The sequence below is a fragment of the Harpia harpyja genome, chromosome 6 (genome assembly GCF_026419915.1).
Source record: "Harpia harpyja isolate bHarHar1 chromosome 6, bHarHar1 primary haplotype, whole genome shotgun sequence".
NCBI lineage: Eukaryota > Metazoa > Chordata > Aves > Accipitriformes > Accipitridae > Harpia > Harpia harpyja.
This window is the reverse complement of record NC_068945.1, coordinates 4,234,612-4,250,971: the sequence shown is the minus strand read 5'-3', so window position 1 is coordinate 4,250,971 and position 16,360 is coordinate 4,234,612. Positions and strand designations below refer to the sequence as shown.

Here is a 16,360-nt window from a genome sequence, read left to right as displayed (position 1 = left end):
TTATATTCAGTGTTTATAAAATTAGGATAACAGCCTAAACAATTTGTTTGTTGTTTTTTGTTTGTTTGTTTTTAAAGGAAGAAAGAAAGTAAAAAGCTTCCAAACATATCTAGCAGAACTTATCTGTAGGTAGATTAAGGAACTTCTTACTCCCTTCAGCTTCTCCCAGTACTCATGTGGCAGTGTCTTTGACAAACAGTTTTATGGTAACGGGGGGAGTAGTCTGATCTTGAAAACCAGCTTTTTGAATTTTGTGAAGTGTGTGTTTGTACTTCTAATTTCAGTGTGAGTTTCTCGTACAAGGAACTGTATCTTTTCTGGCAGTGTAACCCTTGACATTACTCAACCATGCACATCTTTTGGTTCTATAAATGTAAGCCTTTTCATGAGGACATATACCCTGCTAGAAGTTTAAAGTGCCCACCTATGCTGATGAATAAATCTGCAAGATTTCTGTTAAATTTGTGTGGCGACGGGTAGAGGAGCATTTAGTATGCCAATCATGGTATGTATCTGAATGATGCTGTACAGTTCTGTTGCTACAGTCCCTGAGTAAACACAGGGAAAGGTGGAAATGTTTTCTGATAGTGGGTTTAAAAGGATGTGATTGTCTGCTTTATACAATTGTAGTATTTTTCTTAACCTTTTGTTCAAGTAGGAATGAGGCTGGGATTTTCATAATGTTATATATAGCTTGTGGTTAAGGACAATTAAACAGCCATATTACAGTTAAGAAACTATCTGTTTTCATGGTTACTACTTTTCGTTGGTCATCTTGGGTGTTGTGTGTGAAAAATACATGGACTGTGCAAACTGATAGAGTAAGCAAATAAAGCATACAAAATAAAGGCTTTGTGTTAGACAACTAAACACGAGTGGTATAGCTGAGTTTGAAAGAACTTTGTGTTGTCCATTCCTGTAGATTCATTTTTCTCCCTCTCTCCTCATACCAACATCAACACTCTAAAACAACATTAATCTCATGCTGTGCAATGAATTTTGTATTTGTATGTATTATATGTAAAATGTCCAAGATATATAATTTTGGAGCATATCAACACACAGGTGACTTTCATAGCTTGACATGAATTATACTTTCATAGAAGTGGGGTGTATATTACTAAATTCTAGCAAAAAAACCCCCAACTTTGTTCAGGTGGGCCAGCACTGAGTGCTTAGAGAACTGCTTTCTCCTTGTCTTTTCAGATTCTTATTTAAGCATCCTTCTCTACAGAACAGTGTCATTTGGGCACTTCAAACCTCCGTTTTCTTTCTTCTCTCCCTTCTTTAATCTTACTTTAATAATGCACAGCCCAGAATAATGAGACGCCCATTACAAAGTTACCATCCTGAGTTGTAGCACTGTTAAAAGGCTTTGAGTTGGTGCTTTTCAGTCAAACTTCAAAATGTCCCCAGACTTTTTTTTTTATTTTTTTAAAATTTCTTACATCAGTAGTTATGGCCTGATGCACCATCATAGTGCAAGTTACACTTAATATGAGTGGTGTTAATGCATCTGTCTGTCCCCCCCACCCCTTATTTCTCCCATTTAAAGCTGCCCCACTGTTGCTGTATGCGAACCGACGTGATCTGCGACTGGTGGATGCTGCAAATGGGAAGGAGAATGCCACGGTGATTGTGGGTGGCTTAGAGGATGCTGCAGCAGTGGACTTCGTGTTTGTAAAGGGGTTGATATACTGGAGTGATGTAAGTGAAGAAGCCATTAAACGAACAGAATTCAATAAATCTGGGAGTGTACAAAATGTGGTCATTTCTGGACTTCTGTCACCTGATGGGCTGGCATGTGACTGGCTGGGAGAGAAATTATACTGGACAGATTCTGAAACAAATCGGATTGAAGTTTCTAATTTAGATGGATCACTGAGAAAAGTTTTGTTTTGGCAAGAATTGGATCAACCCAGAGCGATTGCCTTAGATCCTGCAAGAGGGTAAGTCTTTCTTAAAACAAAATAATTACAAATATTAAAATTTCTGTTACTTCTTATTGAATGATTTTAAATAAGCGATGGTACTGTTATCGAAGTTATCTTAAGCCATTTTGTATTATTTGCTTCTAATCCTATTAGTGTGTTTTGAAAACAATTTGCACTTCTGAAACTGCATTCATATTGGTTTGTGAACTAGCAATCATCAGACTTTTAAAAAAAGTACTAGAAGATGAACAGAAATGGATAAGGTCTGATGTAAAACTTGATTTAATCTGCTTGAAGGGCCATCAGCTGCCTGTGGACAGGCTTGTGCCTCTCTGCACTGTCAAACAACAGAATTTTTTTGAGCTTTGTTCATTGTTGATATTCATGCTTTATTGAAACAGCCAAAGAAATGAGAGATATCAATACACTGTATTAATAACAATTTGAGACATGTTTTAGCACTTTACCAGAAAATTTACAGAAGGGTTCCTTTCCCTACTCTCGAGGGAACTTTTGTTTTAAAAAGTCCTGTGTTTTGGCTCAGCCCATTCTAGAATAGGTCTAATTCTTCTCAGCTCTCATTTCAGTCCCTGGATGTGACTTACAGTATAATCTTTTTATTCTGTTCTTGGGACAAAGCTGTGGTTGACAGAAATGCTAAATTCAATGGTGGTTTTGGTGATGTTACATAAATGGCTGGCTTGAGGTTACCCCATAGGTAGTCATCTGTGATAACGTGACTGGCTCTCCTGAAGTGAAAGACTAATGGAATATCCTTGATGTTGTGTAATCTTTTGACTTTTTTTTAATCTGTAGTATAGATCTTATTTATACTATCTTTTTTTCCTCAACTAGCGAGAAAATTAATCTATTGTACTGCCATTTCCCATATTTTTTCAGTCAACTTTTTTGAGGGGAGAAATCAATGCACTGTTTCTTTGGAAAGATGAGGGCTGTTTTAGCTGCGTGCAGCTTCATTACATTATAATTTGTTGAACTTTTATGTTTAGGTCTTTTCCTCCAAAAGAAGAAGAAAGTCTCTTTGTAAAATGGCTTCTTTCCTGAACTTCATAGAAATACCATATCTTGAATATTTTCTTCCACAGTTTCAATAGGCCTTTGACAATATATAAAGAGGAAAGATGTTTCTTTTGCATTACTTGTATTTCTAGCTTTGGAAATAACAAAAGGATAGATTTATGCTTTTCCTATCTCTTTACAACTTATAAATTGGAGCCAATGATAGCATTAGTTTTATTTTATTAGATTCTAAAAACATTTAAGAATGCAAGAAAAGAGGTAATGCTCATGGCCCCTTCCACCCACCATGCCAAAACTGAGAGAGAAAGGAGAGGAAAAAACACAATCAAAGAGGTTTTTTTTGATTTGGCTTGTAACCAGAGAGACTGAGATCCTTGTTAGTTAGGAATAATGTGCTGTTGTCAAGCCAGTTCGTTCTTTTTAAGAAGAGTATTTGTATTTTCTGAATACGTACAGTAATATGCTCAGTGATCAAAACTAGATGATTGCATATTCTTGCACTCTTTCATAATACTTTACACGAAGAGGAAACTGCAAGAAGAAAAATGAAATAGATCAAAGGTAAAGTGAACTCATAACTTTTTCCATATTGATGATCTGTTGAAGCAGTGGGAGTAAACACTTCAATATGCCTAGATTTAAAACAAAACAACTCAAAAACCCAACCCCCCCCCTTTCCCCAAAACAAACACAAAAATCCCAACCAAAACAAAAAAACCCTCCAACAGCAGTAATTGAAGGACAAATTTTTTTTTTTTTCTAAATCTTTGTAGAGGTCACTTTGTAAGCTGTTCTACAAAAGGTATGTTTTAGGAAGGTAATACAGTAATATATCCACTTTCTGTCTTACCATATTGCAGTTGGAAAAATTGCAATTCTCGTATGCAGTTTTATGACAGAAAACCTCTCAGCTTTCAATAAATCTTGTTACATTTCAGAATGGCCTCCAAAGCTTGAAACATAGGTGGAAGGGTGGCATCAGCACAGGGATGTAAATAAAAATAAAGTAAAATAAAATAAAAAAATCCCCAGACTGTTCTTGTATGCATGCTTCTTTCACTAATATTTACATTTCTTTAGCCCTGTAAATATCTTTTGGTTTCACACTGTTGCCTGGCAGACGGTGGTAGGGATAAGCCATAAAAGGATCTAAGAACTGTTAATAAAATCTGAAACTTGGAATAGCAAAACCCCCTCTCATTTTCCTGCAGTCTAATCTATCTCCTGTTATGCTCAGTTGATTGTTATTCCAGATACAGTTTTATGAACTCTTGTAATTCGTGTAAAGAAATGATTTAGCAGCAAAATTTACACTGAGGTCATCATTACCCACAAGTTCAAATTTTCATTAAAGTATGTTTGTCAAATGCGGTTGATTTAAAGTAGCGTACATCAAGTATTTCATGATCAAGTTGACTTAAGTACCAAACTACTCGTCTGTTCTGTGCTTGTGTGTACACGTGTATTTATTATATGTATCTATCTTACTGAAAGTATGAGAATGCCTACTTTGAAATGAAATGTTAAGAAGAGTATAAGCTAGCACAAATATGTAGTCATGAATAATGCATTTTCTTGGCAGTGTCCCATGTAGAAAAAATTAAATGTTTCACCAACACTCTGGTCTTTTTAGCAACCTATCTGCTGTAGGATATTCAATGGTTGTTCTCCGAAGGTCACTACCCAGTGCTGTTGTGATAGTTCAGAGGAATATGACTGGACTCTTTCAGAGCATGTTACAGCAACAGTAGAGGCGATTAAAGAATAACTGGTTTGGATAGCCTTTGCTACTGCTGCCAAAACCATCTGTTAATTGTGTGTGAGGTTATAGGTGTAAATGAAATACTGGAGTAGAAGTTAGACTTGGTTCCCGTGTCTGTTATCGATAATGAGAAATGCAATACATTTACTAATGGAAAATATTTCTCAGTTGGTAACTGAGACACAGCAGCAAAGTCTAATTTTTACTCTGGTATTTTTGTCTAGGAAGCCATCAGAATCTAAAAGTCTAGACTCCTCTTACTGGTCATCTCCTACGTACAATTTGAGGTTTGAGCTTCTCATTTCTCACGTTCATACGCTACAACTTACTTTACTTTTTTTCTATTTTAGTTGTCTTGATACTCAATAAAATATTGTGTGTGTACCAGGAGAGAGGAGAAGGGACCTCAGATGAAGAGGAAGGGAATGGGCTGCTTGTGCAGCCTTCTTTTGAAGTGAGCCAGGGGGTTTCAGGGCAGTTTCAGGAAGACTTCTCATTCCTAGTCATCCTTTCTGAAACTGTTTATTCCTGACCTGAGTTAAACATGTGACCCTCTTAATAAGATCAGCAGCTGGGTATAATACATACTGTGACACTTCAATGTTGACTTTTTGCCAGGGGAAGACCAGGTGTTAGACCACCAAGTGCAGGAGAGCACCAGATTTAGGAACTGCTCACATGAAAGTTGAGCAAGTGGAAAAGAGGTTTTTCTGCTTCAGCACTCAAGATGAAAAAAAAAAAAAAAAGGCATATATATTCAGATTCCTGAGCAAGTGCTGCTTGAAAATGCAGTATTGTATATTTGTGCTGTTGTTTTCTTGTTATATTTTTAATTTGTACAGCCCTTTTGTCCTCAGGGAAAAGGCTTCATTATCATTGTTACAGTTCCCCCAAAATTACCCTTTAGACAACTTGATCGGCTTTCTTCCTAAGAAGCACTATCAAAATGAACTGGCTTTTCTCACTTCTAGATCTGTTGTTCACCACAAAGAGAATTTTAAGTGCCTCCTAGAAGTGCTGACTAATTGCTTACTTTTCAGGACATGTGTTAAATCAAGTGACTCTATAGAGTTACCTTAATTGTTAAACTCTTGTAAAGCTTTCGGGTTGTAAAGGTTTTCAGTTAATGAATGGAATTAGAGTACAAAGAGCTACAACACTTTTTATGACAGCTGAAGTTGATTTCTGGATGAAGTACTTTGCATGTTGGGGAAAATCTTCAGATTTAACATGTACCCCTCCCCCAGCAAGCTTCTCTCTTTTTTTTTTTTTTTTTTGTGCAAAACCTTTGCAGGGAATACATACACTTTATTTCTTTATGGACCTACTTCTTTTGTTTCTTTCAAAGTTGGAAACTTGTATCTGAGTGTGTCAAGCACAAAAGCAATTGTAGTACAGGCCTTACATCTGCACATCATAAAAAAAGATTCATGGGAACTGGTAGTATTTGTTGCTGAGTGGTAGATGTTATACAGCAACGTAAGGAAAGGAAAATGGACAGTTCTAATAAGTTACAGTATCTTTGATTTGGGGAAAAAACATTTTAAAAATGAAAAAAATTCAGAATTTCTTTGTAAATTCACTTGTTCACTGAAGGTTTTTGTTTGCATGCAAGTCAGTATTACATAAAATGGCACCTTAGATATAAATTTCCCCAAATAATGCAAATAACTGAAGGCTTTGCTTCATAGCTTCTCTTGCTTGATGCCACCTCTCCCTTGAGCAGATTGCTTCTGGCTGAAAATCCTTCTGCTGCTCCTCTGCTGATACTAACATATTTCACAGGCAGCAGATAAGTGCACTAAGCTAATCATTTGCTGCATAGGCTGGCCTGTGCATTAAGGAGTTAATTTTGAGGTTTTATAGGCATCTTATATGCAAGCGTTAAGCTGATATGAAATCTGCAGACTGCTGTGGTGTTGGCACATAGATTTATAAGGTGTATTTAATCTTTCTTCACCTAAGGAGGCTCTGTTGATCAGAAGATGTTGTTGGTTGCAAATACATCACTAAATTCTGGTAAGAGCTAGGATATTAAACAAACCAAAAGGTATTTTTTGGTGACTTAAAGATAATGAAGCTAACACAAAAGATGGCAGTAGTATTGCACAGGCTGTCCTGATGACACTGCATCAGGAGTGGCCTGCTGTGGCTCTTGAGCTGCATGTAACTCCTGGAAGATCTAAAATGCAGCACCAGTGCTGCTAGTAGCTGGATGATCCCAGGACAGGGACTGTTGGGTGACCTAAATCTCTAGGCATGGGAGACTACAAATCAGAGAAGATTGCCTAGGCCAGGATTATACTGCATGATTCAAAACCCAACAGCATGCAAAGCAGCACTTCATCCTGCAAGAGGCTGGCATGGAATCTGAAATGTCCTTGCCATCTTCTGCCCCAGAACTACTATAACTCCCTTTGCTTCTCAAGTATAAGGTGGTTGGGCTTTGGCTCTTGGTCCTATGAAGATCTTTGTGGCTTCTGGGAACAAGATCAGACACTATTCACTTACTGTAATAGCATTGAATATTAAGTCTAGGTTTTGGGGTTTTTTTTGTTTTGTTTTAATCTCATTAACAGTCTGTTCATTTTGAAAGGTTCTTTCACAAAACTTTGCAAGGTTTGTTTGAGATTTGTCATGTATGGTTCATGTGATGCTGGTTTCCAGTCCAATGCTAGGATATTTCCATGTGGCTAAAACTGTAAAGGTGTCATTTTATTGCACAGTTCAAAATGTTAATTTCGTTCTCCTCCTCTCCTTTTGCCTCATCTGAAGGAGGAGGTGAAGGAAGGTAAGCAGAAAGTAACCAGAAACCCACATACTTAAAACAGAGTGAAGGCTTAGAGAGGTGACCTCTCTTGTAAATCTTGCTGTGCTGGTTTAGATGTTACTGCCATTGACTGCCTATCCTCACCCTACTGCCAGAGGTGGCCAGGAACTCAGAAGAACGTATTTGCTAATATGTTTTCTTTAATTTTCAGGCTTTTTACCTAGTTTTCCCTTTTGTGGAAGGAGGTGGGAGAGATTTGGCTTGTTAAAAATCAAACTAGAGTGCACAGAATTTATTTGTGCAGGACAAACATTTTGCTTACAGACTTAGGTATCTTAAAGTTGTAGATGCTTTTAGCTGTAGGCAAGTTTGAAAATAGCCTTTCATCCCTACCTCCTTCATTCAGCACTTGGGCAAGAAAACAAGACTGTGGACTGGATCAGTTAGTTGAGGGCTGTGCTTTCCTTTCTGCAGCTTTCCTGTGAATAAGCTAGTAGCATCTTGAAACACTGTAGAGTTTGTCAAAACACTAAGTTCATTGTTTGGTTTTTTTCACTTTGTGTTTTCAGCTTTGGACTTGTTCTGGTAAAGCATGCGAATATGGTATGGTTGATAGCCTGTTGACAGTTTAAGGTGAAGAGGACGATTTGGCCTGTCCTTTAATGCGTACCTCAGTGCTGCAGTGATAAGGGTAATAAGAATTAGTAAACTTTATGCAACTTGCTGTAAAATATCAATGTATACTTCAGATATATGCATGCAGTGTTTATTTAATAAGTTAGAACTAAGTATTTAAACTGAGGTAGTAATTTCCAGTCTGCGTGAATAACCTCTGGTGATGAGTCTTTGGGCATGCTTCTGTTTATCTGCATTTTCAGTCCCTGCAATTATAACTTAGCATCTAAGTCTAGACTATGAAGACCTGTTGTATTTAAAAAAATAAATTGTAAACAAACAAGCTTTCACTAACAACATTTTGAATGAAGTTTTATGCTGAGTGAACACAAGGAAAATTATTTTTAAAATCATGATTTTAGACTTCTGGTAAGCATTATTAGCTAGATGTTAATTAAAAAATGTTTGTTCACACACTTTTAAAAATTAAAATAATACTAACACAACTTTTAATAAGTATTAAGGTGAACTTAAAGGGGCCATATTAATTTACAGCAGAGAGTTACAATCTGATACATTAGTTCTGTATTCTTGCTTGAGAAGTTCAAAGTAGCATTGCTGTTAGGGAAGCAGAGTGGCCTTAAAGGAACATCTGTGCTATTTCTGGGGAAGGGGGCAGAGTAAAAAAACCGCAAACAAATAATCCTTCTCTCCCCCCAAATATAATTTATGTAGCTTAGGGGTGTTTGTCAGGAAATCATTACTTCAGAATCCACGACATCTAATAAGACTTGTAGGAGAGAGCTTTCGATTGCTCACTAACGCCATTGCAGCTGACTCAGCTTAATAATTGCAAATTGCTGCAAGAAATTATTTTTGTATTAGGGAAAAGTTTTGTTTGTAATCTCTTTCCTATTTCAAGGCAGGATATTTTAGAGGGAATTTTTTTGGAAATGATGATGAGCCTTACAGACAATGTGTGTTAAAGCAGATCTGCACCAGAAGAAATTTATTGGCAAAATTTGTCTTTAGTGAATACAGCTCATTGCAGTGTGGTTTAAACTTCCTTTGTTTGTCCTGTGACCATCATCTTCCCGTTCTAAATAAGCTTCCCTGTCAAAAACGCACTTTCTGCCATAAGCTGAGATTATACTTATTCTTGCTGCGATGTGTCGGCCAACACATTGTACACCCCACAGTGCATTTGCAGCAGAAATGTGTAATGTGGACTCAGCCTGAGTCGCAGTGGATAAGAGGAGTGTGGTAGCGCCTGGTCTTACCATTATGAGTCTGCTTGTTCGTGGGCTTGTGGAGTGTACAGATGGAAGGAGGAATGCTGGAGGAAAAAATCTTACATTTTCTTCATTTAAAATCTAGATAGGGTTGGTTGGTTGTGGGTTGGGTCGTCCCCTGTCCTTGTGTCCACACCCCCCCCCCCCCAGTGTTTTGGGGAGTGACTGAAATGTGTCCATTTTAGAGTTTAAAATTTGGTCCAAACTTTCGACCAAAGGTTTTGATCTGTGTTGTAGAAAATGGAGCAGAAAGTCACCTTTGTTCCTCTGGAGGAAGTTGATCATTGGATTTATGTTGTTGACAAAAAAGATTGATTTATGGCTCATTTTTTTGAAGAAAGCTGATAAATCCACTTGCTAGCATGATTTGAAACAGACCGATAATATTCTTTAAATAAACTATGGATTAAGTTTGTTTAAAAAATGCAAATCACAGCACTCAGCTGCATGGAAGTTCAGCATGATTAACAAAGAAAAAAGTCTATAGAAGAACCATCTTTATTTGGCTGCGTTCCTGGAAAAAATAAGACTATGCCTGTGGAGAATGAGTGTATTTCGGTACTGTCTTCTCTGTAGAGTGGTCAGATAAAATGTCACAGGATAATACATGGTACAGAGGATGTCAAGCAAATGCAGCTTTTACAGTGCAGCTAGTAAGAAAGGAGGACATACCAGGGACATAAATTGTGAGGTGACCTAATAAAATACCTAAATAAGTGTTTCTAGAACTTGTGCAGTGACCCCAGGACAGGAGAAGATGGTTCATGTTACAGTCAGTGTGCCAGGGTTGTTAGTTGGGCCTGCATCTGAAGCTGTACAATTCTATGGTTTCAGGGTCTGTGTATAAAAGACCTGAAAATGAGCAGAGCAAAGCAGAAGTTAGTGCTCTGGATTTTTGCTTGATGCTTGGAGAATTACTCCATTTAACTCTTTGTTGTATTACTATAGCCTCTCTGTTGAGTTTCTGATCTGTCTGTTTCTTTGGTATGGGATGCCCCCTTCCAGGTTTTTTTAAAACATCTAGTCCAGTTGTGGGTGTTTCATAATAAAAGAAATCAATAGAAAAACCTGAGCCTTATCTGTGGGAGCAGAGTCACTTCAGATGGGCCAGTGATGCTGTTTCACAGTAATACTCTAGATTTTAAATTGTGTGATTTAAATGCATGTGTGGGTGAGAATGTATATATAATATCTATTTGTGGTCTCTCTGTCTAGTTAGTTGCATCTTATACTTGAAACATGCTAATCATGTTGTACCTTAAAACCTAAAAACCAAACCAACCAATCCCCAAAATATCCCCTTCCCCCCCAAAAAAACCCCAAACGAACCCAAACCCCCATAAATGTGGTAACCTTTTTTACTTGGACTGGTGAGTAGAAATATAAAGAATAGTAACACATTTTCTGGACCTTAATGCTTTAATTAGAATCCTTCTGACACCGCTTGCTCTAAAAAAAGAAAAAAGTCGGCATCCATTCTGGGTCTCTCTCTTCCCCCCCGCCTCATTTCTTTCCCCAGGGTTGTTTAACACATACTTTACATTTTCATTTCTCATGGGAACCTTGTCGTTTCTCACTTTTACATCTTAATTCCATGTTCAGCATAAAGTATTACTTGTATTAAGTTTTCTCTGTCACTTCAAGCAAGAAGTGGTATAGATAGGAGATTATGCAACTAAGAGCACTGTTAAGTCGGAGAGCTTTTTTTTCTAAATAAATCTATGCAAGTGTGAAATTTATTTTTCTTATTTAAAGGATAAGTATTATCTCTACTGTAGCAGGTTGTTAAAAATTATCCTAAAATTAAAGAAAGCTGTCTTGCAAATTAAGCTTGCGTGATTCATTTGCTGTGTATTGTAGTGATGCATAGAAATATCTTCAATTCTCAAGTAGAAGGTTCTTTTCCTAAAAATACATTTCTTTGTTGTAGAATAAAACTGTATCTTATATCATCGTCTAACTTTTAGGTTGAACTCTGGCAAACTTCTGAGTAAGCTGAAATTAAAAAATGCTATTTTAATATATCTTTTTTATTTTCAGCATGCATTTTTCTTGTGTACATTTAAAAAAATCTTTCTGTGAAGTACATATTTAGGTCTAGATATAAGCATAGTCTGAGGTAAAAATTAAGGGGGCGGAAATTGCTCAAGAGGTACACGTGGTTTATAAAGTAGTAGGCTCTGGTAGGTCTCAAACTGTAAGAAGATCCTGAATGAATGCTTTCAGATGTGTAAAACAGAACTTGCCAATTTCATACTGTAAACACTTGAAATATGATGGGGCTTGAGCAGTTGGTAACAATCCAGAGTTGTCTGGTTTTATTGTGCATGTGTACGTTGGTAAACTGGTGCTTCACCTGATGATGAGCTCTCACACAAATGTTCTATTAACTGTATAAAGTATGGGTTGTGTGTTGATTTTACTGTGCTTTCCTGATGAAACAACTTGTTGTTTTATTGCGATAGCCTGACACGCTATTTTAAACAGCATTTAATAATGTGCTTATTGTGGCCAGAAGTGATGGCTGGAGGTTCTGACTGAGAATTTCTGTTGGCCCCTAGATGTGCATAAAAGTAGTCGCTTGACTGAGAAGAAGGATTGCTGGATGTAGTGTTCAAGCCAGCACTCATTGTTGAGCTGGCAGGCACAGAACGGCTTGGCCAAGTAGTCAATAGCGAAACCAGAGATTTGTTTTAGTAAAGGTCTGATCACTGCTCATAACCACTAAAAGCTTTAGCATTAAATAAATTATATAGTCCTAATCAACATTTTATAGCTACAAACCAAATTTGGATTTAAAAAGATGGATACTATGAAAGCATGAAAGTACAATGTGTTCTTGAGGTTTGACAGAAATTTGTTACTTAACTAGAGAAGAATTGTCTCTTCGAATAAAAATGTTCTTCTATTTCAAGGCAGAAATGAGACTCAGAAAACTTGAGAGTTCCTAAACAGAGTTCTTTATGTTTATTTTAGCCTCATTAAAATTGTTGAAATCTCATCAGCTTATGTAACCAGAGCATTTTGCCTACTGTTTAGTAAGTAGCCAAAGGGCAGTCTTGTTGATAACCGTGAAACATAAAGAGAGGCTCTTTGCTCCCAGTCCCAAGTTCCCCTGTCTGGGGCAGGTTCCCTGTAAACACTGGCCCATGGCCCTCTTGTTGCATGTTCTGTCTTCTCTGTAGGCCCCTTCATATAAAATGATGCTATCAACTGGTCTCACACAGATAATTGGCTAGTGAAGGTTAAAAAAGGAAAATCCAGGTCAGAATATAGAGGATTTCTATGCATCAGCTTTTAAATGTCCAGCAGGACATACCTGAAATGGAGCCAAGCAATGACTGGGAGAAAAGCTGAGTGATTTTTGAGTTTTGATAGGCTTTATGGTCATCCAGGGGCTGTACAGAGACAGAAGTCTTCCCATTTTCTTCAGTGAGAATAGGATTACAGACGCCAAAGGGCCACCCGTGCAACAGGGTGGGAAGATTAAGATTTTTTGAGCTCTGGTTCCTATTTAAGTTCTTTGTCACTATTCTCCTTTTGAAGCCTGGTCCTCTGCAAACAACTGCTAGTAATCTAAAGTTGAAATCTTATAAGCTGAATTTCTCATGTGTGGCTGTGAAATTATTAGATGTCTTCTGTGATTCTCCAAAACACACAACATGAGACAGACTGTGGATTTGCGTAGTTTGGGGTTCTTCTCCCCACCCACCTGCATGGTTTGTAAAACCTCCCAAAGCATCTCGCCCCTTCCCTTCATCTTCCTTATAAGTGACATACTAAAAGCTCCCTTAGAGAATTTGCCATGTGGCACCCTAGAAATACACAACCTCAGCCAAAATTTTGAATAAAGAGATGTGACTTTGTAAAGATGGACTACATTATGTTCACCCACATGTGCATGCACGTGGCTGTTGACATATGTGAGTGTGTGTATGCATATTTTATCGTAGAGTTCACTACTATTAACAGTACATACACCAAACGTTCTCACAAATAAGTGCCTGAAATCTGTTACAGAAATCAACCCATTAAAACCTGAATGGAGTTACAGAAAAACTTGGTTTGGGTGTAGGTCTTTCAGAGGCTAAAGTCTTCAGACTTCCATCTGGTGACCCTCATAAGCATACGTTACCTGTGACTGCTCTGTTGATCTTGACAGGACGGCTTATTCAAAATTAAAAATGTACTTGAACATTTTGCAGGACCCAGGCTGAATACTTAGCAGTTTGTGGTCCTGGAGCTAAGAGACTGGGGTAGCTATCAGTATTTTTGGAAAGATGAAAAGATGGAGGAGAAAGAAACTTCTTAAGATACTCTAAAAGTAGCTATGAAATTGAGAAGTAAAATTTGTCATATTGGGAAAAGCTGCCTGACAGCTCTTTTATAGGCTAGCAGAAGTCCTATATTTAAAACTAGACGAAAGGAAAGAAAGCAACCTTGAGAAATTAAATAGGCTTAAAGAGAACACTCCTGAAATCAAGTGGAAGGTCATCTATGGTAGGTAGTTGATACTTAAACCTTGACTTGAGTGCTGCCTGTCATATTACAGATGAAGAAGTCTAGTCTTAGACTCCTGCTCATGAATGATTTGGCATAAGACTCTTCTATTGTTGAATTACAAGACTGAGTTTGTTTGGGGATTGTCATTCCTGAATTCACAATTGCCTGCTCAAGTAAGAAGAAAAAAATTCTTTTGTGCCAATGAAAGAATCTGCAGAGCCAGTTAGCTATAAAGTAAATTTATGAAGTGAATATATTTTTTTTAAAAATCATTTTGTACTAATGGAAAAGTCAGTAGTATTCTGAAAATAGTTATACTCAGTGAAGTTTCTGCATTAAAAAGGATAGTTAGAAGCAAATATTTGCATTTTGAAGTGGAGGAAGATGAGACCCTCTTGTTCTCCCTCTTGTTCTCCCCCCCCCCCCCCATATTTGGCCCCACCACATACACGATCCACTTTTCTGACTTCCAATTTTCAAAGTATGCTTTACATTCAACTCCTTGAGGGAATGTATATAATGTAAACATTAAGCATATCCTCTGGGGCTGTGGCTTTTAAGTGTTTTTCTTTCTGAAGTTGTGTTTTCCAAAGTATCTTAAAGATGGTTCTTAGAATCTGTCTTGTGAACTGCCTGGTTTTTCAGGCTGACTTGTTGTGGTAGACCATGAAGCTTGGACAGATAAAATCACACCATTAATAGTTATTTTGCCATAGCAGTGTTGAGTATGCTGCTTAGGTAAAGAACTGTGGTTTTGCACAGAGAGTTTGTGGCATTCCAGTGTCCAGACTTAAATGATTGTTTTCTTAGTGCAGGACCTAGATGCTATATAAAACTTCTTTTCAGGAACTGCTGAATATTAGCTTCAAATTTTTTCCCTTGAGATGGTAAAGGATATGAGTAAGCTTAATCTGTGTATTTTTTCTGTTAAATAAGGAAAGGCCAAAATCACGTTTAAAACAGTGTAAGGGACGTCTGCTCTCCCCTACGTAAGTATACGCCAAATCTGGTTAATAAAATGGAGCTTTGCTGAGAATTTGAAAAATGCACAAGCTAGGTAGTGAGAACAAGTATCAGGTTAATTCTGTGCTTGATAATTTTTGTTATTTTTAGTGAAAAGAATGGCTACCTTTTTCTCTTGCACATGCGTCGGCAAATATATTGCACTGGTGAACCATGAAACTTGCTGTTTTCATTGTTCTCTGTTGCTTACAGGTAAGTTCCCTTTGGTGTGACCGTGGTCAAGAAGTTCATGTGAGTGTAAGACACAGCTTGTCAAACATATGTTCAGTGAGTGCTTGACTAGTGTTTTTCTGATGGAAAAGTTCTGGCTCCTTTTTTTAGAAACAATAAGAAAAATCTATGGGAACAGTTAGCCTTTTTATGACTGACTTTGAAGACGTTACATGACTTGTTTCTCTGTTTCAGCCTGTCCCTCTGGAATTATGGAGTTGCTAAGTTCTGGCATCTATTTTCTCAAGACTGTCAAGAGCTGTGTATTAATCTTCACAGAGACAGTTTGGTGTTTTCTTTGCGTGGCTAACTGTAAGAGTTGTCAGTCTTTTAAAAAAAAAAAAAATTTAATGCTCCAAAATCATGAAATGATATGAACAGTTGCTGTATCCAGGGAGTCAACAAAAAAGTTGTAGGCAAACTATGTACAGAACAAACCTTTTGACCTTAAATCATTTTATTTCACCTAGAATTACCCTGTTTTGCGTAACTGAAGACAACACTGTTTTAAGGTAGTTGTGTTTCTATGCACGACAAGAAATCATGTAAGTTAATAAAGTGGTAATTTATGGCCTGGTGCAATCTCCACCTAGACATTTGTAGGCTGAGTTATGCAATTCACATGCCCTGTTATATAGTTAATCTGATTACAACACCTTATTCAGTGTTTCAGCAATAGGAACTGTTGACAAAAATGGTCATGCCCAGTTTTTATTTCAGAGCTTAAGTGTCTTATTTATCAAAGACCTTTTTTCATGGATAGATTTGTTACCCTCTTTAGGATTCGAGGTGCTTGAAGTTCTTCTCAAAACCTGAAATTCTCTGTGGCAGCCAAGGAGTTCAGAGACAGTAGTAGGCATGGGGAACATTCTGGTTTGGGGTATAGAGTTGCCCTTCAGCAAGGGTAACTGCAGTTTAGTAGTGGAAGAGTTCTATGGGGCCTTTCAGAATTCAATTTTATTTTAGTCTTGGTCTCTTTTTCACAGGTATGACTGTTTAAGTTTGTGTCTAGCACTATGCTAACTATTGAAGTGGGAAGGTATGAAAGTGGAGTGGAAAGCTAGGAGATTCTAGCTTAAATAAAAGTGACTGGTAGTGAGGACAGTGTGGCTTGATGAATTGTCTTCCACAAAAACACGTGAACACCAGGCTCTGTTTTTCTCCTTTCTACCACTTCTTTGCAACCAAAATGTTTTACTACTATTCCTCT

The 16,360-nt window shown here is 37.4% G+C and overlaps 1 protein-coding gene across 2 annotated transcripts in view; it reads left to right on the top strand.

Annotated features, from left to right (window-relative positions):
- LRP6 (LDL receptor related protein 6) overlaps window positions 1-16,360 on the top strand; it is a 125,260-nt gene that overhangs the window by 14,294 nt on the left and 94,606 nt on the right. For both annotated transcript variants that reach the window (XM_052789669.1, XM_052789668.1), the window contains exon 2: window positions 1,556-1,949. In XM_052789669.1, coding sequence (XP_052645629.1) covers window positions 1,556-1,949 — 394 coding nt within the window. The remainder of the gene's footprint in view (window positions 1-1,555; window positions 1,950-16,360) is intronic.